We start from the raw sequence: 23335 nt of genomic DNA on the forward strand, positions 1-23335 counted from the left end.
AGGGATTTGAACTGAGTGCAACTGAGACTGGGGCAATGAATTCTGCAGGAGGAAATCAGAAGTTTCATAGAGGACTTCCCTGGTGGTCCAGTGGCTAAGACAATCCCAATGCAGAGGGCACGAGTCCCTAAGAGTTTAAATGGCACAACTAAAGATCCCACATGCCACAGCTAAGACCCGGCACAGCCAAATAAATAAATATTTTTTAAAAAAGAAGAAGTTTCACAGAGAGATCTGGTTAGAACTGGATCCGAAGGAGTGAACAGGAGTTTGATAAAATACACTTTTGCCAGGATAGGAACATCAGAAGTGTCAAAGCACAGGGTTCTGGAAAGGGCATCGAGTACTGTGGTGTAGTGTAGGTGATGCAGTCTGATTGGCAGACTCACCTGCCAGGTGTGCGTGGGAAGAGGGGCAGCTTAAATATCACCTGTAGCCTCACAAAGGTCACATAATCTCTCTGAATCTCTGTTTTCCCTAAAAGTGGAGATATTAACACTGCCCTCAGGTCTGTAAGGAGGATGAGTGAAATGTGCTTAGCAGAATGTCCAGCACATGGCACCTCCTCAGTAAAGGACAGCTGTTAGCAATGATGCTGGTGTTAAATGTTTCTAGGGCGCACCCAACTTCCTGGATCCCGTTTCCTTCTGAGCATGTGTCTCCCTCAGGTGACGCATGTCCCTATACCTTCCTTTGGCAAATAAGGTGGAAAGAGAAAGGCTATATGTCCTTCCTGAGCGCTCACTTTCCTGACACGGCAGTTTGGAAGCTCAAGTGGAGATGGTGGCATCACAAAGCAAGCCAGATCTCAGTGATGACAATCAGCAGAATGCCCCTGTCAATCTGTGCTGGGCAGGGGATCTAACCTGATCTGAGGGTTAGGAAAGTTCTCCTGAAGAAGTATGGACAAAGATGATGTCACACACACACTGGAATGTTATTCAGTCATAGGGAAAAAGAAAATCTGCCATTTGTGATAACATGAATGGAACTTGAGGACATTATGCTGCTGCTGCTGCTAAGTTGCTTCAGTCATGCCTGACTCTGTGCAACCCCATAGACGGCAGCCTACGAGGCTCTTCTGTCCATGGAATTCTTCAGGCAAGAATACTGGAGTGGGTTACCATTTCCTTCTTCAATGCATGTATGCATGCTAAGTCGCTTCAGTCGTGTCCAACTCTGTGTGACCCTGTGGACAGCAGCCCACCAGGCCCCTCTGTCCATGGGATTCTCTAGGCAAGAATACTGAAGTGGGTTGCCATTTCCTTCTCCTGAAGACATTATACTAAGTTAAATAAGGCAAATACTGTGTGGTATCACTTATATGTGGAATCGCAAAAAAAAAAAAAAAAACAACTGAAACTCAGAAACAGAGAGTAGGGGGCTGGTGGGCTGGTGGGCAGGGGAAACCAGGAGAGGTTGGTAAAGGGTACAAACTTTCACTTGTAAGATGGATAAGGTCTGAGGATCTAACATATAGCATGGTGACTATAGTCGCTAACATTATATTGTATAATTGAAATCTCCTAAGAGGAGAACTTAAAGTTTCTCACCAACAAAAAAAGAGAGAGATATGTGAGGTGATAGATGTGTTAATTAACTCGATGGTAGGAATCTGTTTACAGTCATCACATGTACACTTTAAGTATCTTACAATTTTGTCAATTATAGCACAAAAAAAAATACTGGGGAAAAAAGTTGACTTACTAGAACAATGAAATCAATTATTGAAAAACTAGTTATGATACCACCTCTGAGAAAGCACGCTGTGAGTCTGGGGTGCTATCTGGCAGGATGTGTGGTGCATTCCGAACCAGGGCCAGTAACCAACATGAGGCACCACGTTCCCCAGACTCAGAATACATGGGGCTAAGGACTAATGGATGATGGTGAGAATGATGCCTAACGACATGCTAGTACAAATGTTTGCACTTTGCTTCTCATTCTCTGATTTCTGCTATTTTCGAAGCTTATTATTCAAGAGAGAAATATCTCTTCCAGGGAACACAACAATGGTTCCACGAAATTAGCTGAAACTGCCACCTTATGCCACTAGGCAGATCCATCCCCCCAAAAATAAATAAATAAAAAAGAATTACTGTGTCAGCTAAGGTGATTGATCCTCATCATCACTAAGTACTACCTATTAATACATTGCAGAAACAAACAATTTGTTTCCACTTCCCTGCATCACAAAGCAAGCCAGGTCTCAGTGATCCTTTACGTTGTTTTCATCATAACAGTGACTGTCCTTGTACATGTCATGGGTGACAGGAGAGATACCTAAAAGTGGAACTTCTGTGTCACAGACATTGTGAATATTTTACCTTTCAAGATGCTATCAAATTACTGTCTTAAGTGGTTGTACCCTTTTGCACATTCACCAGCAATGATTGAGTTCACATTTCTGTACATTCTTGTGAATATTTATTAATTTTTGCCAATCTGATGAGCATAAATTATCTCATTGTTAATTTGCATTCCCCTGATTACTTGTCTATAGTGATATTTTAAAAAGTGTCAATTCTCAATTTTCCACAAGAATGATAGTTACATTCTGAGCAGTGGATGTACCATCTCATGAAGCACTTCTTGTATTCATGCCCATGCAACAGATTTTTCTCCCTAATTACATCTGGGTTGACTACTATTAAATTTTGTTCTTGTTGAGTCACCCAGTCATCTCCAACTCTTTGCAACCGCATGGACTGCAGCATGCCAGGCCTCCCTGTCCGTCACCATCTCCCGAAGTTTGCCCAAGTTCACGTCCATTCCATCAGTGATGCCATCCAGGCATCTCATCCTCTGATGCCTTCTTCTTCTGCTCTCAGTCTTTCCCAGCATCAGGGTCTTTTCCAGTGAGTCAGCTGTTTGAATCAGGTGACCAAAATACTGGAGCTTCAGCTTCAGCTTCAGCATCAGTCCTTCCAATGAATATTCAGGGTTGATTTCCCTTAAGATTGACTGGTTTGATCTCCTTGCTGTCCAAGGAACTCTCACGAGGCTTCTCCAGCACCACAGTTTGAAGGCATCAAGTCTCTGCGATTCTTTATGGTCCAGCTCTCACAACCATATGTGACCACTGGGAAGACCATAACCTTGACTACACGGACCTTTGTTGGCAGAGTGATGTCTCTGCTTTTCAACACGCTGCCTAGGTTTGTCATAGCTTTCCTGCCAAGAAGCAATTGTGTTCTGATTTCATGGTTGCAGTCACCATCCACAGTGATTTTAGAGCCTAGGAAGAAAAACTATCAAATTTAGTTCCCTTAAAAATATAAGATGAAAGAGGAAACCCAGTGCAGGATTTAAATTTCCATCTGATAGTCTATAAGGTGGATACTTCACATGGCTTTTAGTGCCCGCCCCCTCCCCCCAATCTTGAATTTGTTTTGTAAAACAGGAAGTGCTTAGGCTCAATCTTAGAGATTTCATCCTCCTGAGTTTTTGTTAATAATGCAGATTTCTAGCAGCATAATGTGAATTGCTCATGAGTATTGCGCTGGTACAGAACTGCCATGCCTTGCCTGTTGACAGCAACATCAAATGCTGCAATCAAGTACAAGTCACAGCAAGCCAGAGCTGAAAGACTGGCTCACAACCAGGATGTCCACAGCCCATAATTTGCAGAAAGGAAAACTAAAGCTCAGAAAGCACAACCCGTGAAGTGGCAGAGAGCTGAATTCTTAATCGTGTGCTCTAGCTTAGTCCATGAGAGATCAGGGTGGCTGTGTGTGCCTGGTCACAGGCTCATTTTCCATGGATTCTATGACACGAATGAGGTTGCTGTTGGACAATTGTTCATGAGTCTCTCGAGTGTCTGCATATCTTGGGGAGGTTTTGTCCTTTGTCCTTAGCCCAGTAGTCTTGCATCTTCTGCCAGCATTTATGAGACTATGGCAGTGTGCCTTGTTACTCAGAAGTACAGTAAAATCTCAGACACTTCAACTCACAGTTGAAGACAGTCGTTTCAAAAGCTGTTAATACAGTTGTCCTCTGGTCAAATTAGTTTTGGAAAAGTTGAGGCCAAAAAAAAAAAAAAAAAGAGAGAGATTTAAAAAAGATAAAAGGGAAGGAAAGCCAGCGCCTTTTTCTGTCAACTCCTTTAATAAACCAGAGAGCATTATGAATTGCTCCTAGATGTGGGGGTGAGGTGGAGTAGGCTACATTTCAAGAATTATTTATGTAGGAAAAATTCCTTCCTCCTCGCCACTATAAAATGCTTATTAACATTGGAAAGAATAACAAGGACAATAGGATATGATTAGTAGGAAACCATTTGGAAAGTCAGAGTAAAATTTAGTAAGAAAAAAGATGGAAATGCAGTTGAAGGGGATCGTTTTCACATCACTTGAAAACTAGACCAAGGTAGTTGAACAAGTGCTCCAGCATCACCTATAAGATGCTTTTCCAGATGTGCCCAAACCAAGCGAGTTAATGGGATTTTGCCCGAGTCAGATTTTAGAAACAGGAGGGGACTTTCAGACAATGTTAACTCTCTCATTTTACACATGCAGCACTGAGGCACAGGAGAAGGCAGGCACTTAATTCATTAGTGACAAATAATGGGAATCAAACCGAAGTGTTCTGAGTCTCTTTTTTGTGTTCCTCACACACTTTGCAGAGAAGGCAATAGCAACCCACTCCACTATTCTTGCCTGGAACATCCCCATGAACTGAGGAGCCTGGTAGGCTGCAGTCCATGGGGTCGCTAGGAGTTGGACACAACTGAGCGACTTGACTTCACTTTTCACTTTCATGCATTGAAGAAGGAAATGGCAACCCACTCCAGTATTCTTGCCTGGAGAATCCCAGGGACAGGGGAGCCTGGTGGGCTGCCGTCTGTGGGGTCGCACAGAGTCGGACACGACTGAAGCAATTTAGCAGCAGCAGCAGCGGCACACAATTTGTATTATCATATTGTCCCACTCTTTAATTTATTCATAACAACCTTAAGGTCTCTAAAGGGAAATATCATGTTGTTCCACTTAAAAGCTCCTACTGCAGGGTAGCAAGCACCTGAATATCTATCATAGTCCCAACGGTCACTTGTCCCATCCAACGCTGCCCATAACGACTTTCTGCCATGACGGAGATGCTCGTTTTCTTCCCCTGTCTGATATGGTCACCAGAGCCGTGTGTAGCTACCAAACACTTGGTACGGGGCTACGGGGAAGCAATTTTTAAATTCCATTTAATTTTAATTAATGAAAATTTACATTTAAAAAGCCACATTTATCTGGCGTTGCTGCAGTGATGAACTGTGGTGACCACAGAGGTATCAGAGGACTGACTTTGAAGCGGAGTTAAGAGCCAAGGCTGATGTATGAATTCCAGCGAGGCTTTTTTGTTGGTGCTTGATGCTGCTCTGCGGCTTGCACAGGCCGTTTGGGCGCACTCATTCATTAGACAACGTTTACCACACCCGAGAAGGGCGGGGCCTTGCGTGCAGCGCATGGGCACAAACAACTAGACGTGCCACGCCGTTACGAATGGGCGTGGCCTAGGCACGGCACGAGAGCCGCACGTGCCGCAGGGGAGAGGGATGTCACGTAAGCGTCACTGCCCCGAGGTCTTCTGGGTCTTGGGCGGCCATCAGAGAGGGAGTACCTCAGCGTGGCAGCCACCCGGAGTTATGCCTGCCGATAGGAAGTCGACCCGGGGGAGGATTCGGTCGAGGACCCGGGCAAAGATCCAAGTATTGGGGCGGGAGCAGTCCAAGAAGGTCAATTTGAGAGGGGAGAGCAGTGCGGAGAACCCAGCGACGGAGGCACACCCTAGGGGTAGCATGGCGTCCGCGCAGCAGTCTAGGGGGCAGGCCTCTGTGCATGGCGTCCAGGGTGAGACACGCCGATCTACAGTAAAGGTGTGGGTCATCCAGCGCTTCGGGCTGTTCCTGCTAGGTTTCTGGTTCTTCCTGCTGCTGTGCTTCTACACGAGTGCTGGTGAGTGCCTGCCCGGAGGACATTGGGCAGGGGTCCCTCAGGGGAACTGGAGGGTGAGGGTGAGGGGAAGATGTCAAAGGGGGCGACCTCTGCGCGCGGTGGTGCGAAGGCCATCTATGGCTCCCTCACAGTCGGCCCTCTTATTGATAGACAAATGGCTTCCCTCCCTCTTTCCCTTCAGAAGGACCTTCCATCCCTCCCGTCAGCTCAGAAAGCCCTTCCCTCCCTACTTGCCTGCACAAAGCCCTACCCCTCTCTCACCTCCCGCCATTTATAAAACAAAATGGAGGTGAAATTCTCGGAACATAAAATCAACTGGTCTTGAACAGTGTGGTGGCATTTAGATATTGAAACGTTGAGCAGCCACCACTTCTCTCTAGTTCTAAAATATTTTCCTTACCCCGAATTCAAACCTATACCCACTAAGAGTGCAGTTACTCCTCATTTCCCAGGCCCTGTCCCTATGGATTTGTTCTGGACTTTTACTATCAATGGGAACATGTAATATTTGTCCGTCCTTGTATATGGCTTGTTCTATTTGGTGTAATGGTTTCGAAATTTTGGAATGTTGTAGCATATGTATCAGTGCTTCATCCCTTTTTTATGGCTGAATACTATTCTGTGGTATGAATATTCTCCATTTTGTTTGTCCATTTATCAAATTGCTGGGCTTTTGGGTTTTTCCCCAGGGTTTTTCTCTTTCCACTTGCTGGCTATTTTGAATAATATTGTTATGAATGTGCTTAGTCACTCAGTCATGCCCAACTCTACCACCCCATGGAGTGTAGTCCACCAGGCTCCTCTGTGCATGGGGATTTTCCAGGCAGGAATACTGGAGTGGTTTGCCATGCTCTTCTTCAGGGGATCTTCCCAACCCAAGGATCAAGCCCAGGTCTCCCGCATTGCAGGTGGATTCTTTACCATCTGAACCACCAGGAAAGCCCAAGAATACTGGAGTGGAGTGCCATTCCCTTCTCCAGGGGATCTTGCCAACCTAGGAATTGAACCGGGGTTTCCTGCATTGCCTGCAGGTTCTTTACAGCTGAGCTATCAGGGAAGCCCCGTTGTTATGAATATTCTTATACAAATTTTTGTATATGTTGTCAGTTCTCTTGAGCATGTACCGAGGAGTGGAATTGCTAGGTCAAATGGGAATTCCATGTTGAACTGTTTGAGGAAGTCCCAAATTTTTTCTAAAGTGATTGAGCCATTTATATTGCCACTGAGAGTGTATGTGTGCTAAGTCTCTTCAGTCATGTCTGACTCTTTGCGACCCTATGGACTGTAGCCCGCCAGGTTAATCTGTTCCTGGGATTCTCCAGGCAAGATTACTGGAGTAGATTGCCATGCCCTTCTCCAGGGCATCTTTCCAACCAGTGGTGAAACCCGTGTCTCTTACATCTCCTGCATTGGCAGGCAAGTTCCCGATGGCACTAATAGTAAAGAACCCACCTGCCAATGCAGGAGACGTAAGAGACACCGGTTCAATCCCTAGGTGGGGTAGATCCCCTGGAGAAGGAAATGGCAATCCACTCCAGTATTCTTTCCTGGACAATCCCATGGACAGAGGAGCCTGACAGGCAGTAGCCCATAGGATTGCAGAGTCAGACATGACTGAAGTGACTCAGTACAGAGCACAGCACAGCACTCCCTGGGAAGCCCATGACAGTTTATGAGGGTCCTCATTTAACCAGGATTTTTTACCATCTCCCTTATTTATGAGCGCCGTTCTAGTGAAAGTGAAGTGGTATCCTATTGTGGTTTTCATTAGTATTTCCCAAAGAATTGATGCTTTTGATCTGTGGTGTTGGAGAAGACTCTTGAGAGTCCCTTTTGACTGCAAGGAGATCCAACCAGTCCATTCTGAAGGAGATCAGCCCTGGGATTTTTTTGGAAGGAATGATGCTAAAGCTGAAACTCCAATACTTTGGCCACCTCATGTGAAGAGGTGACTCATTGGAAAAGACTCTGATGCTGGGAGGGATTGAGGGCAGGAGGAGAAGGGGACAGCAGAGGATGAGATGGCTGGATGGCATCACTGACTCGATGGACATGAGTCTGAGTGAACCCCGGGAGTTGGTGATGGACAGGGAGGCCTGGCATGCTGCAATTCATGGGGTCGCAGAGAGTCGGACACGACTGAGTGACTGAACTGAACTGAACTGAACTGAATGACTAATGATATTGAGTAGCTTTTCATGTGCTTTTCATATGCTCTTGCAGAAATACCTATTCAAATCATTTGACCATTTAAAAGTGGATTGTTTGTGGTTTTGTTACTGAGTTGTAAGAGTTCATATATTCAGAATATGTGATTTTTAAATATTTTCTCTCATTCTGTAGGTTTTCTTTAAAAAAAATTTATGTATTTTTAATTGAAGGATACTTTCCTTACAATATTGTGTTGGTTTCTGCCGTATATCAACATGAATCAGCCATAGGTATACATATGTCCCCTCTCTCTTGATTCTCCCTCCGTCCTCCCACCCCACCCTACCTCTCTAAGTTGAGTTCCCTGAGTCATACAGCAAATTCCCTTTGGCTATATATTTTACATATGGTAAAATGTAATATGTATATGTTTCCACTGTACTCTCTCCATTTGTCCCACCCTCTCCTTCCTGCTTCCACCCCCATATTGGTAAGTCTCTTCTCTATGTCTGAGTCTCCATTGTTGCCCTGAAAATAGATTCATAAGTACCATCTTTCTAGATTCCAGATATATGCATTAGTGTACGATATTTGTTTTTCTCTTTCTGACTTCACTGTATGATAGGCACTAGGTTCATCCACCTCATTAGAACTGACTCAAAATATGTTTCTTTTTGTGGCTGAGTAATATTCCATTGTATGTATGCATCACAGCGTCTTTATCCATTCATCTGTTTTATTTTAATAGTTTTGTGGTTTTAGTCCTTATATTTAGATTGTTGATCTGGTTTGTATTAATTTTTGTTTGTGGTGCATGTTAAGGGGTCTAACATTCTTTTGCTTGTGAATATTTGAACTGTGGTGTTGGAGAAGACTCTTGAGAGTCCCTTGGACTGCAAGGAGATCCAACCAGTCCATTCTAAGGGAGATCAGTCCTGGGTGTTCATTGGAAGGACTGATGCTAAAGCTGAAACTCCAATACTTTGGCCACCTCATGTGAAGAGTTGACTCATTGGAAAAGACCCTGATGCTGGGAGTGATTGGGGGTAGGAGGAGAAGGGGACGACAGAGGATGAGATGGCTGGATGGCATCACTGACTCGATGGACATGAGTTTGAGTAACTCCAGGAGTTGGTGATGGACAGGGAGGCCTGGTGTGCTGCGATTCATGGGGTCACAAAGAGTCGGACATGACAGAATGGCTGAACTGAACTGAACTGATCCAGTTATTTCAGTGCCATTTGTTGAAGAGACTATTCATTCCCCTTCGAATAGTCTTGACACCCTGTTGAAAATCAGTTGACCATAGACCTATGGGTTTATTGATGGACTCTTAAATTCTGTTCTGTTGGTCTATGTGTCTGTTCCTATGCCAGTACCATACTCTGATTACTATAGATTTGTAGCAAGTTGAGAAAGCTGGACATGTGATTCCTTCAGTTTTGTTCCTTCTCATATTGCTTTGAGTATTCAAGGCCTCTTATAATTCCATATAAATTTGAGGAGTAACTTTTCTATTTATGCAAAAATGTCACAAGTTTTGATAGAGATTGTATTGAATCTGTAGATCACAGTGGACAGTATTGCTATCATAACAACATTAAGACTTTCAAGCTATGAACATGGCATGTCTTTCCATTAATGGATATCTTCTTTAATTTATTTCAGCAATGTTTTATAGTATTCGTTATACAAGTCTTTAACCTCCTTGGTCAAATTTAGTCCTAGATATTTTATTCTTTTGGGTGCTATTGTAAATGAAGTTGTTCTCTTAATTTCCTTTTTGGATTATTTATTGCTGGTGTATAGAAGTACAACTTACTTTTGCATGTTGATCTTGTACCCTACAACTTTGCTGAATTATATGAGCTCTAGTAGGTTTTGTTGTGAACTTTAAAAAATATTCTGCCTATAGAATTATTTTATCTGTGAATAGAGATAGTTGTTTTTCCTTTACATTTTGGATGTCTTTTATTTCATTTTGTATTCTACTTGCTCTAACTAGAACTTTCAATATAGTGTTGAATAGCAGTGGTAAAAGTGGGCATCTTTATCTTCTAATCTTAGAGGGAAATCTTTTAGTTTTTTGCTGTTGATTATGATGTTAGCTGTTGATTTTTCTTAAATGCTCTTTATCACATTGAGGAAAATCCCTTCTATTCATAGTTTGGTGAGTGGTTCGATCATAAAAGTTGTTGGATTTTGCCAAATATTTTCTCTGTACCAATTGAGATGATCATGTGAATTTTTTTTCCCTTCATTCTGTTAAGGTGGTGTGTTCCATTGATAGTATTATGTTGAACCATCCTTGGATTCTTGGGATTAAACCCCACTTGGTCATTTTGTATAGTCTTTTTAATATGCAGCTGCATTTGATTTGCCAGTATTTTGTATCTGTATTTATATGTGATATTGGTTTGTAGTTTTTTTTTTTTTTTTTCTTGTGGTATGTTTGTCTGGCTTTGGTATAAGGTTAATACTGGCATCATAGAATGAATAAAGACCTGTTCCCTCTTTTTTTGTTTTTGGAAGAGTTTGAGAAGGATTAGTATTACTTCTTTAAATATTCGATAGAAATCACCAATGAAGCCATCTGCTCCTGGACTTTCTTTATAGGGAAGTTTTGATGAGTGTTTCAGCGTCTTTACTTAAAATAGATATTCTCTAAAAGGTCTTCTTCCCTAGCTTCCTTTCACAAGCTACTAAATTTCCTCACCAACTTGCACAAATTCCCTTCTTTCCCTCATGAATGACTTCCATCCCTCATTTCTCCTAAGAACTTTTTATTATTTCCTATCACATAATCAGTATCAGTTCAGTCTCAGTTCAGTCACCCAGTCGTATCCGACTTTTTGCAACCCCATGAACCGCAGTACGCCAGGCCTCCCTGTCCATCACCAACTCCCGGAGTTCACCCAAACGCATGTCTATTGAGTCGGTGATGCCATCCAACCATCTCATCCTCTGTTGTCCCCTTCTCCTCCTTCCTTCAATCTTTTCCAGCATCATGGTCTTTTCAAATGAGTCAGCTCTTCATATCAGGTGGCCAAAGTATTGGAGTTTCAGCCTCAACATCAGTCCTTGCAATGAACACCTAGGACTGATCTCCTTTAGGATGGACTGGTTGGTTCTCCTTGCAGTCCAAGGGACTCTCAAGAGTCTTCTACAACACAGTTCAAAAGCAGCAATTCTTCGGTGCTCAGCTTTCTTTATAGTCCAACTCTCACATCCATACATGACCACTGGAAAAACCATAGCCTTGACTAGACGGACCTCTGCTCCTTAATATGCTGTCTAGGTTGGTCGGTCATAACTTTCCTTCCAAGGAGTAAGCGTCTTTTAATTTCATGGCTGCAATCACCATCTGCAGTGATTTCGGAGCCCAGAAAAATAAAGTCAGCCACTGTTTCCCCATCTATTTGCCATGAAGTGATGGAATTGGATGCCATGATCTTAGTTTTCTGAATGCTGAGCTTTAAGCCAACTTTTTCACTCTCCTCTTTCACTTTCATCAAGAGGCTCTTTAGTTCTTCTTCACTTTCTGCCATAAGGGTGGTGTCATCTGCATATCTGAGGTTATTGATATTTCTCCTGGCAATCTTGATTCCAGCTTGTGCTTCATTCAGCCCAGCATTTCTTATGATGTACTCTGCATATAAGTTAAATAAGCAGTGTGACAATATACAGCCTTGACGTACTCCTTTTCCTATTTATCATTACTAAGCTCCCTCACCTCACTGTTGAAAGTGCTAACCTCCACGCCTCCTCTCTTAAAGCTCTTCCACCTCTAACCTCACCTTATTAACCCCCCTTACCTAACCTATCAAATTCATTTCTACATCACCTCCTTTCTCAGAGACCTTTCCTTGCTCACGTCCTCTCACAAACGTGGAAATGAACATGTTAGTAGCTCAGTCTTGTCTGACTCTCCGTGACGCCACGGACTGTAGCCCACCAGGCTCCTCTGTCCATAGAGTTCTGTAGTCAAGAATACTGGAGTGTGTTGCCATGTCCTTCTCCAAGGGATCTTTCCAACCCAGGGATCGAACCCGGGTCTCCTGCATTGCAGGCAGATTCTTTACCACTGAGCCACCAGGGCAGCCCTTCCCTTTTTTTCATGATTGCCATCCCTGCCTCCTCTAACCTCACAAAATGACTTCCCTTTTTCCCCTGTAAGGCTTCTTTCTCTCCAGTCCTTTCACAAAGTAGGAACTTCCCTCTCTCCACATAGTACTAAACTCCCTCACCTTTCTCAAAGAACTTTTCTCCTTTACATATGCTCATGAAGACCCTCCCGCTGTCACTTCAGTCACAAATCCCTTTCCTCTCTTACTCTCACAAGTGCTTTCCCCTCTTCATCACTACTCCAGAAGTTCTTCTTAACCTTTAGTCAAGGTCCTTTCATTCTTCACCTCCCCATAATGACTTTACTTGGATCATCATACAAGTCTTCTCTCCCCTCATTCAAAAACTTTTCTTCCTTATTTCACAAAGCCCTTTACTCCCCTCACTCAAGGTCTTCACTCTCTCACCTCCCTCTTAAAATGCCTTCATTGTTCTTCTCACTCAAACCTACCTTCACAAAGAGCTCCTCAGTCAAAATCCTTTGCTTCATTTACCCTCCTTGAGACCTTTGCTCACCCCCCTCCCCCAGATGCTTGTTTTGGCCCTCCAAAGGCCCCCTAATCTCCCCACTCACAGGTTTTTCTTCCTCACCACCCACAGGTACTCTCCTTCCTCAGAAGTCTTCTTTTCCTCCTCCTACTCAGTGCTCTTGTGGCCTCACTTTCCTCACTCAAAGTCTTTCCTACTTCTTCCTCCAGATCTTTCTTGCTGCCCCTCCCCCAAATCCAGTACTTTTCCTTTCCCCACAGCCTCCTCTCTTAGCTCAAAGATACCCTTGTCAAGAAAGGCCTTGTCTACCTTACCTCCTTTAGTCTGCCCTCCCTCCCAACCCCCTCACTATGGTATTTTGTCTCCTCCTCTGCATAAAGAACTTGGGTTTCCCACAGTATTCTTCCCTCCTTCCCTCCCTCAAGCTCCAGCTTCAAACCCAAAGATCTTCCATGATCCCCACGTCTAATCTCAGTGACTTCTGTCTCCCTGCCCTCCCCAGAGTCCTTCTATCTCTTCAACTAAGGTCCTCCACAGTCAAAAGGAGGGGGCAAAATTGGGCAGAGGCATTGTAAGTAAAAGGAACAGAGCCCACTATATACTGTGTCATGGCTGCTTGGGGATAAAATTTATTGTTAAATAAAGTATACGTTATGCATTCTTTTATCAACTGTTTTAAGTAAGGTAGAAAAATATGATTTCTGCTCTTTGAAAAATATTTTAAGATCCATTTTAAATGATCATTTACAAATCATATTATTTCAGATTATTCGTATGTATTTTTCCTACTATTCATCTGGAATACAAAGTATTTCTGAATTACTTTTAATGTATTTGTAAATGTTAGTTACAAATAAAACTGAGAACCTTACAAACTGAGACCTTTTTCAGTCTCTGAAAAAGTAATTTAGAAAACACAACTATGTATTGTACGTTTTTATTTTCTTGGTTCATGAGTTCTTCATTTTCTACTTCTGTTTTGAGTAGATCTCTTTGAAAAAGAGAATACTATTTTTCAGTGTAATTTCTTTATTTCCATGAGGAGTTTTTTCCAGTATAGGTTTAACATCTTTTCTCTTAAAATAATCCATGATTCATTCTATATGTTGTCAAATTTCCTGGATCCTCAAAAGGTAATGTACCACTGGATGGATTAAATATCATTTTGCATTTAAAATGATTTAACTCCATTGTGTATATGTACCACAGCTTTCTTATCCATTCATCTGCTGATGGACATCTAGGTTGCTTCCATGTCCTGGCTATTCGGATTCATGTTGATGTATGGCAAAATCAATACAATATTGTAAACTAATTAGTCTCCAATTAAAATAAATAAATTTAAATTTAAAAAAATGATTTAACTCAATTATGCGATGGGTTGACATGTATCTCCCCTCTCCCTGCATCAAAAAATGTTGTAGTACATTTTTTGTACCAGTACCTCAGAATGTGACCTGATTTGGAGATAAGGTCTTTATAGAGGTAATCAAGTTAAAGTGAAGTGGGCCCTAATCCAGTATGAATGGTTTCATTATAAAAAGGAGAGATTTGAACACAGCGATAGACATTGATAGTAGAAAGACTATATGAATAGACATGGGGAGTAGACAGCCATCTATAAGCCAAGGAGAGGGGCTTTCTTTCACAGTTCTCAGAAAGAATCAACCCTGTTGACATCTTAATTTTGGACCTCTGGCCACCGGAATTGTTGAAACAATAAATTTCTGTTGTTCAAGCCACCAGGTTTATGGTGCTTTCTTACAATGACCCTAGCAAACTAAAACATACTGTTGTTGTTGTTCATTCTGTTGCTAAGTCATGTCTGACTGTTAACGACCCCTTGGACTGCAGCGTGCCAGGATTCCCTGTCCTTCATTATCTCCTAGAGTTTGCTCAAATTCACGTCCATTTAGTCAGTGATGCTGTCTAACCATTTCATCCCCTTCTGCCCTCTTCTCTTTTGCTTTCAGTTTTTCCCAGCATCAGTGTATTTTCCAATGAATCGGGTCTTTGCGTCAGATGGTCAGAGTATATTCAGGGTAAAATAAATAAAAATAATTTGGCCATGCCCTTGGAGTATTGCAGTGAAATCAGGGTACATGGTCCCAGAGCTAAAATTTCCCTTCTTCATAGATAGACCCTTCTGAGTTCTTTTAGATTTAATGCCACCAGGGAGAATTGAGGTTGAGGGATCTGAAGTAACTGCTGGGTTAGCTCCAGGTTGTATTGTCATTTTGACCTTGATTTTCAGGTTGTTTTTATGCACAAGGCATATAAACTAGTGGCATACAGGATGAAGAAACCAGTAGATCAGGACTGGGAATTTGATCCCATTTCCTCCACCAGTTCTCTAACTTATTGGGTTAGTCCTTATTGCATGTCTTTTTTGGGGGGAGATTAAAAAAGAGAAATAAAGATTGACCAGTAGGTAACATATTCAGAATGTTTTAGCTCCATGGGGGGCAGAGAACCTCTTGACTAGTTTTTGTATTATACTTCATTTCTCTGTTATGCTTGGTGAGTAAATGAGGCAGTGCACCTCAATAGAAGGTCTGATTGCCTTGTACCACACTAAGCACGAACTTTGGTCTTGCTTTAACCATTTGTATATGTGCTGTAGTTGGAGGAGCTCTGAACTAGGATTTAGGAGACCTGAGTCATCATGATTCTGCCACTGACTTGCTATGTGACTTTTGAGGAATCGTTTTACCTGTTTAGGTTTGTTATCTTGTCTAAAAATTGAGATTTCACTAGACAGGTGTTTCTCCTGCCTCAGTCATTTGTATAATACTTTCATAATTTGTTATCTTAATGCTACCAGTTATTAATATTTTCTTTAAATTGCCTCACTTTTTAATATAAATGCATTTGTTTTTAAGTTGCTTTCTGTGAAAATCCTTTTTCTCTGATGGAAAATTGCATAATGACAATTGATAATTATTTTATTGAATTTGAATAAAATATAATTATCTTTTCAAAAAAAATAAAAGGAAACTGTAGCACTGTTATAAATGGAAAACTGGTCATATTTGTGATCAAGAGAATTATTTATAAAAATAAATATCCTGAAAACAAAGTAATGTTATTAAAGTTAGAAAAAATTTAAAAAGTGAGAGACATGTGATGAAATATTTATGGTTTTATATTGTACTAAGCATTTCGTGTATGACTTCATGTAATGCTTAGAATTCTTCAAAGTAAATTCTGTTCCCATTTTGCGGATGAGTAAACTGAGGCAAAGAGAAGTTTACTAATTTGTCCAAGTTGACTAGTTAGTACCTGGCAGAGTCAGAATGCAAATTCAGGTCTATTTGAGGCTGAGGCCCAGAAAAGACTGCAGCATAGGTAGACCCTCAAATAAAGCCCTAGCAAAATCCTCCTCAAGCTGATACCCCTTAGCTACTGTTTGCATTCTGTCTCTTCACCCTTTAATCTAGTTCCTCATCTGACATACTTCACTACAGAGCAGGGCTGTCAGCATGATTTTCCAAATGAAAAAGTAGGAGGGGGGATTCCCCTGTTCAAAATGTATTATGAATTTCAAGATGATAGAAGAACATTAAACCAAGTGTAGGACTGTTTTGGACAAGGCATTGGCAAACCACTCCAGTACTCTTGCCTGGAAACTCTCATGGACGGAGGAGCCTGGTGGGCTGCAGTCCATGGGGGCCGCTAGGAGTCGGACACGATTGAGCGACTTCACTTTCACTTTTCACTTTCATGCATTGGAGAAGGAAATGGCAACCCACTCCAGTGTTCTTGCCTGGAGAATCCCAGGGACGGGGGAGCCTGGTGGGCTGCCGTCTATGGACACGACTGAAGCAACTTAGCAGCAGCAGCAGCAGCAGGACTGTTTTAAGAATCACATTCTGTAGATTGCGCAGGTCACATACCCATGAAGCCCACAGCTTTGAGTCTGTTTTATTTTTTCCCTTTGAAACTTAGTTAGATTTTCAGTCTTTTTTTTTTTTTTTTGGTAACAGGGAAATTAAAAAATAAAAATTCTTTGTGACAGGGAAACATAATTTATTCTTTACCATTTCTTGTTGCCATTTAGGAATGCTGGTTCCTAATCTTTTATTTGCTGAGCTTAATGAGTGTACAGATGCAAATTAGAAGCATAGAGGATGGAATTATTCTGCATATGAAAAACAATGGGGGAGGGGAAAGAGTCTGGAGCCTAATAAGGTGAAGAGGAAGCTCTGAAAAGACCTGGGTACTGGCTGATGGGAGATTCTGGAGAGAGAAAAGGACAGCTGCTTCTGAAAATGAAAGAACAGGGATATCAAAGGGGATTTTTATAAAGGTTTGCCATATGGTGAGTGATGTCAAACCTTGTTTGGTGTCATGGTAGTTTTTCTATACTAGTCATGTATATTTTTTTCTACACTTTCATAATAAATACATAAATAGTAAAAATTAAATACACCCATAAATATTCAGCTGTGTTCCACCTAAAATCAAATCATGTAATGCTGATGATACTTATACATACTTTGGGAAATAGTGCTCATGTTAATTTAAAAATAATTGTCTTTCAGAGTAGGGAAGAGAGCAGTGGTAGGGAGCAGATTAAACATGCTTGAGGCTTTTGGTTCAGGCTGCTGCTGATAGGTGCTTACCTGAGTAAAACATTTAATTGCCTCTTCCTTTTGTACTCATTGAAGTGACCAAAAGATCTGTAATAGTTGAAAACTCAGAGAGCCAAGAAGGGTGCTATCATTATTTATATACCAGGAATTTGGAGGGATTTCTGAAAGATAGCCAAGCTAGACACTACTGAGAGAAGTTGCAGCAGACCTGTATTTCACTTCAGCTAAAGCCAAGCCTGTCAGGCAGGGTTTGGAGGCTAGAGTACCCTGAGTTGGAGATCAATCTGCATCCTGCAAGAACTCCAGAGAGCACACTCCCTGCAGAAGACAACCTAGTATGGAGACTCAGGTCACTTTATGCGGCTGCCAGCTGATACTTCCTTCAAATGGCGTGTTGACAAGGGTAGTCAAGGTCGGCACTGAGTGAACAAATGGCAGTACAGAACACAAAGATCCTGTCAAGTCTCCTTCCAACTGTAGCTCCTTTCCTGTATGATGCAGAGCAATGAGCCCTCTAATCTGGCAAAATATGGCTGGCACTGTTAATCTAATTTCTTGTTCCCTGGGCTTCCAAGCCCCTTGTATGGCCAGTTTTTTTTTGTAAGCTGAAATATCTCAGAGAGGTCAGCTTCTGTTTAAAGTAGATCCTCTACCCTATATTGTATTGATAGCCACTTTCCTCATAGCACACATTGCAATTTATAGTTATTTCATTTGTTAGTTTAGTTTTTTTTGTTTTCTCTACTATATCGTAAGCTTCATGAGGGTAGGGACTTATCTTATTTGTTCACTGATATATTCCCAAAACCTCAACTATAATAGGCATTAGCTGAGCCAGAAGGGAAGCCCAGGAATACTGGAGTGGGTAGCCTATCCCTTCTCCAGCAATCTTTCAAACCCAGGAATCAAACTGGGGTCTCCTGCATTGCAGGTGGTTTCTTACCAACTGAGCTATCAGGGAAGCCCATAATTATTTGTTAGTTTACTTTTTTTGGTTTCTCCACTATATGGTGAGCTTCATGAGGATAGGAATCTTACCTGATCTGTTCACTGATATATTCCCAAAACCTCAAATATAATAGGCACTAAAAACATATTTATTGAACAAGTAGGGGTTAGGATAAAACAGAACAAAATGAGGTATTTTTAACATTGCCAAGATACTGTAGTACACAGTGAAGATAAAACCATAATGAATGAATATTTATGCATAATGCTAAAATATGTAAGACAAATGGTCTTAGAAATTGAACTGGGAATGGACAAATAAACAATTGTAGTGGCAGACTATGATGCACATATTTTAGTCCTTGACAGAAAAAATAAAAATATTGACCATTTGAATAATACAGTTAGATTGATTTATCATGTATAACATGTCCGATTCGATGGACGTGAGTTTGAATGAACTCCAGGAGATGGTTATGGATAGGGAGGTCTGGTGTGCTCCATTTCGTGGGGTCGCAAGGAGTCAGACACGACTGAGCGACTGAACTGACTGAACATGTATAACAAAGTTCATATTCATATAATAAAGTTCATATTGCAATAAAGTACCCTACAGGCTGAGAATATACACTCAGGTACGTGTGTATGGAAGCTGGTCTCATTAAAATAAGAAAGAATATTTTCATTGATATAAAGGGGATTTAAAAATTGCAAGTGAATATTCTTATGATTCCATCTTGATAATTACTTTATAAGCAAATGATTTCCTAGGAAAATTAAAGTAAACTCATGAGCATGAAGCAATAGTTATTTTCTATAGAATAGAACCGTCTAGAAAGGAACCATCCCCCTTCAAAACTTACAGACTCAGACTATTTATGGATGAGTTTTTCCAAACCTTTAATGGATCAAATATTTCTTATTCTGTTTAAACTGTTTAAGTATAGAAAAAAAAAAAGATGAAACGCTTCCCGGATTATTTTAGGAAGAAGATATAACCATCATGCCAAAACCTATAGAGATAGCAAACAACAGAAAGCTGCAGGCACACTTGACTTAGAAATGACTCCACAAATTCTGTATACAGCATTAATACTTTGGGCTTTATTTCAGGAATGCAAGAATATTTTAATACTGGGGAATATGTTAATATTTAGCAATTAAGAGGCAAAGGAAAATATCATCATGATAGTAAATATTAAAAGCGTTTGATAATATCCTACTTCCATTCTTGCTTAAAAATAAAGGAAAATAATAGAAAATTTATAGTAAACTAGGACTAAGGGAGTACATTCTTAATTTAGTAAAAAAATTCTTTCTTAAGCCAGAAATTTCTGTCTTCATCTGTATTTAGTGATATTGTGGTTGTATAGATCTGAAATGAACCTGAAGACCAATGAGCACTAAGGAGAGTCAAACAAAGTAGTAAGTTAGAAAATAAACTCCTTAGAAAATAAACTCCTTACCTTTCTTACATACCAGCAACAATCAGCTAGAAAATATGATGATATAGATCATATTCATATAAAAAGAAAATATACCTGACATATGGAAATAAGTGTAATAAGAATGGTATAAGACCTATATGAATGTAACTGTAAACCTTACTCAGGGAGATAAAAGAGACTTGAATGAGTGAGATTCTTGAGTGAGGTAATTTTGTACTATTATCCATTCTATTTCAATGAATCTACATTTAAGAAAATTCAAACCAGGTATAAAATGCACACAATAAATGTTTTTGAATGAATGTTAAATAATGAACATGATTACCATAAAAATATTATTAGGATTTTTTGAATTGACAGAATGATTCTAAGTTTCATCTAAAAAATTCTTCAGAGTTGAGAATAAAATTTTGGTGATGAGGATTAATGAAAAGATTGCCAGATCAATTATTAAATCTTGTGACAATCAAAGATAAATTATAACAGTGGTAGTGGTACATGAATGGATAGTTTAATGGAACAAAATAGGAAGTCAAGAAACAAATCTATGACTGAGGACTTAGAATATTCTGGTGATATCATAAGTAGGAAAGGATGGATTTAATAAATGGACTTAAGAAAACTGAAAAAATGTATTCCTACTTCATATATCAAAATATTTTCAAGGAATTAAAGATTTACATTTAAAAAGTGAAACTACATCTTCTCAAATGCACATGGAACCTTCTCCAGGATAGATCACATCCTGGGCCATAAATCTAGCCTTGGTAAATTAAAAAAAAAAAATTGAGATCATTCCAAGCCTCTTTTCTGACCATAATGCAGTAAGATTAGATGTCAATTACAGGAGAAAAACTGTTAAAAATTCCAACATATGGAGGCTGAACAACACACTTCTGAACAACCAACAAATCACAGAAGAAATCAAAATAAAAATCAAAATATGCATAGAAATGAATGAAAATGAAAACACAACAACCCAAAACCTATGGGACACTGTAAAAGCAGTGCTAAGGGGAAGGTTCATAGCAATACAGGCATACCTCAAGATACAAGAAAAAAAGTCAAATAAATAACCTAACTCTACACCTAAAGCAACAGGAAAAGGAAGAAATGACCTCAAGGTTAGTAGAAGGAAAGAAATCTTAAAAATTAGGGTAGAAATAAATGCAAAACAAATAGACCATAGAAAAAATGAAATCTAAAAGCTGGTTCTTTGAGAAGATAAATAAAATTGACAAATCATTAGCCAGACTCATCAAGAAACAAAGGGAGAAGAATCAAATCAACAAAATACAAATGAAAATGGAGAAATCACAACAGACAACAGAGAAATACAAAGGATCATAAGAGACTACTATCAGCAACTATATGCCAATAAAATGGACAACTTGGAAGAAATGGACACATTCTTAAAAAAGTATAACTTTCCAAAACTGAACCAGGAAGAAATAGAAAATCTTAACAGACCCATGACAAGCACGAAAATTGAAAGTGTAATCAGAAATCTTCCAGCAAACAAAAGCCCCAGGACCAGACAGCTTCACAGCTGAATTCTACCAAAAATTTCGAGAAGAGCTAATATCTATCCTACTCAAAATCTTACAGAAAACTGCAGAGGAAGGTAAACTTCCAAACTCATTCCACGAGGCCAACATCACCCTAATACCAAAACCAGACAAAGATGCCACACACACACACACACAAAAATACAGGCCAATATCACTGATGAATATAGATGCAAAAATCCTTAACAAAATTCTAGCAAACAGAATCCAACAACATATTAAAAAGATCATATAGCATGACCAAGTGGGCTTTATCCAGGGATGCAAGGATTCTTCAATACCTGCAAATCAATCAACGTAATACACCACATTAACAAATTGAAAGATAAAAGCCATATGATTATCTCAATAGATGCAGTGAAAGCCTTTGACAAAATTCAACATCCATTTATGATAAAAACTCTCCAGAAAGTAGGCATAGAAGGAACATAACTCAACGGAATAAAAGCTATATATGACAAACCCAGAGCAAACATTATCCTCAATGGTGAAAAATTGAAAACATTTCCCCAAAAGTCAGGAACAAGACCAGGATGCCCACTCTCACCACTAGTATTCAACATAGTTTTGGAAGTGTTGGCCACAGCAATCAGAGCAGAAAAAGAAAAGGAATCCAGATTGGAAAAGAAGTAGTAAAACTCTTCACTGTTTGCAGATGACATGATCCTCTACATAGAAAACCCTAAAGACTCCACCAGAAAATTACTAGAGCTAATCAATGAATACAGTAAAGTTGAAGGATATAAAATTAACACACAGAAATCCCTTGCATTACTATACACTAACAATGAGAAAACTGAAAGAGAAATTAAGTAAGCAATTCCATTCACCATTGCAACGAAAAGAATAAAATGCTTAGGAATATATCCACCTAAAGAAACAAAAGACCTATATATAGAAAACTATAAAACACTGAAAGAACTCAAAGAGGACACTAGTAGATGGAGAAATATACCATGTTCATGGATTGGAAGAATCGATATAGTGAAAATGAGTATACTACCCAAAGTAATCTATAGATTCAATGCAATCCCTATCAAGCTACCAATGGTATTGTTCACAGAACTAGAACAAATAATTTCACAATTTGTATGGAAATACAAAAAACCTCGAATAGCAAAAGCAATCTTGAGAAAGAAGAATGGAACTGGAGGAATCAATCTGCCTGACTTCAGGCTTTACTACAAAGCTACCATCATCAAGACAGTATGGTACTGGCACAAAGACAGAAATATAGATCAATGGAACAAGATAGAAAGCCCAGAGATAAATCCACGCACCTATGGACACCTTATCTTTGACAAAGGAGGCAAGAATATACAATGGAGAGAAGACAATCTCTTTAACAAGTGGTGCTGGGAAAACTGGTCAACCACTTGTAAAAGAATGAAACTAGAACTCTTTCTAACACCATACACAAAAATAAACTCAAAGTGGATTAAAGATCTAAATGTAAGACCAGAAACTATAAAACTCCTAGAGGAAAACATAGGTAAAACACTCTCCTAAAGAGGATTCTTAACTACTGGACCACCCAGGGAAGTCCAAAAACATTTTATACTTTTCAATTTCCCAAAACATCATAAAAAATATAAAGGTAACTGACTGCTTTGAAGAATATTTCCAATGTATGTGGCAGATTAAGAGTTAAATTCTCTACTACACAACAAATATATGAAAGAGATCAGCTCACTGATAACTAAAGGTGCAGATTAAAACAAGGAATACCATTAGTTTGGCCATCAAACTGACAAGCAACAACAAAAAGGTGAAGGTCCAAGAATGTTGGCACTTGCCTGCACTGCTGGTAGATGTATACTTTGCAGCAGCCTTACTGGAGGGTAGTGTGGCCAAGGTCAAGAGCTATTCCTTAAGAATTTATCCTAAGGAATTTTTTTATAAATATCTGCAGATATATAGCTCCAGTGATAATTGTTACAGTGTAGAGTTCTTTATTTTTTTTATTAAGATATAATCTACATCTAACATTATATTAGTTTCAGGTGTACAACATAGCGATTTAATTTTTGTATGTATTGTGAAATCACCACAGTAAGTCTAGTTAA

At 40.0% G+C, this 23335-nt stretch overlaps 1 protein-coding gene across 1 annotated transcript in view; it reads left to right on the forward strand.

Moving 5' to 3' along the window:
* Positions 1-5635: 5635 nt before the first annotated feature.
* Positions 5636-23335, forward strand: part of FMR1NB (FMR1 neighbor) — a 46028-nt gene continuing 28328 nt past the window's right edge. The window contains exon 1 of the mRNA XM_068963138.1: positions 5636-5945. Within this exon, the coding sequence (XP_068819239.1) occupies positions 5636-5945 (310 nt within the window). The remainder of the gene's footprint in view (positions 5946-23335) is intronic.

Source organism: Capricornis sumatraensis, chromosome X (genome assembly GCF_032405125.1).
Source record: "Capricornis sumatraensis isolate serow.1 chromosome X, serow.2, whole genome shotgun sequence".
Classification (NCBI taxonomy): domain Eukaryota; kingdom Metazoa; phylum Chordata; class Mammalia; order Artiodactyla; family Bovidae; genus Capricornis; species Capricornis sumatraensis.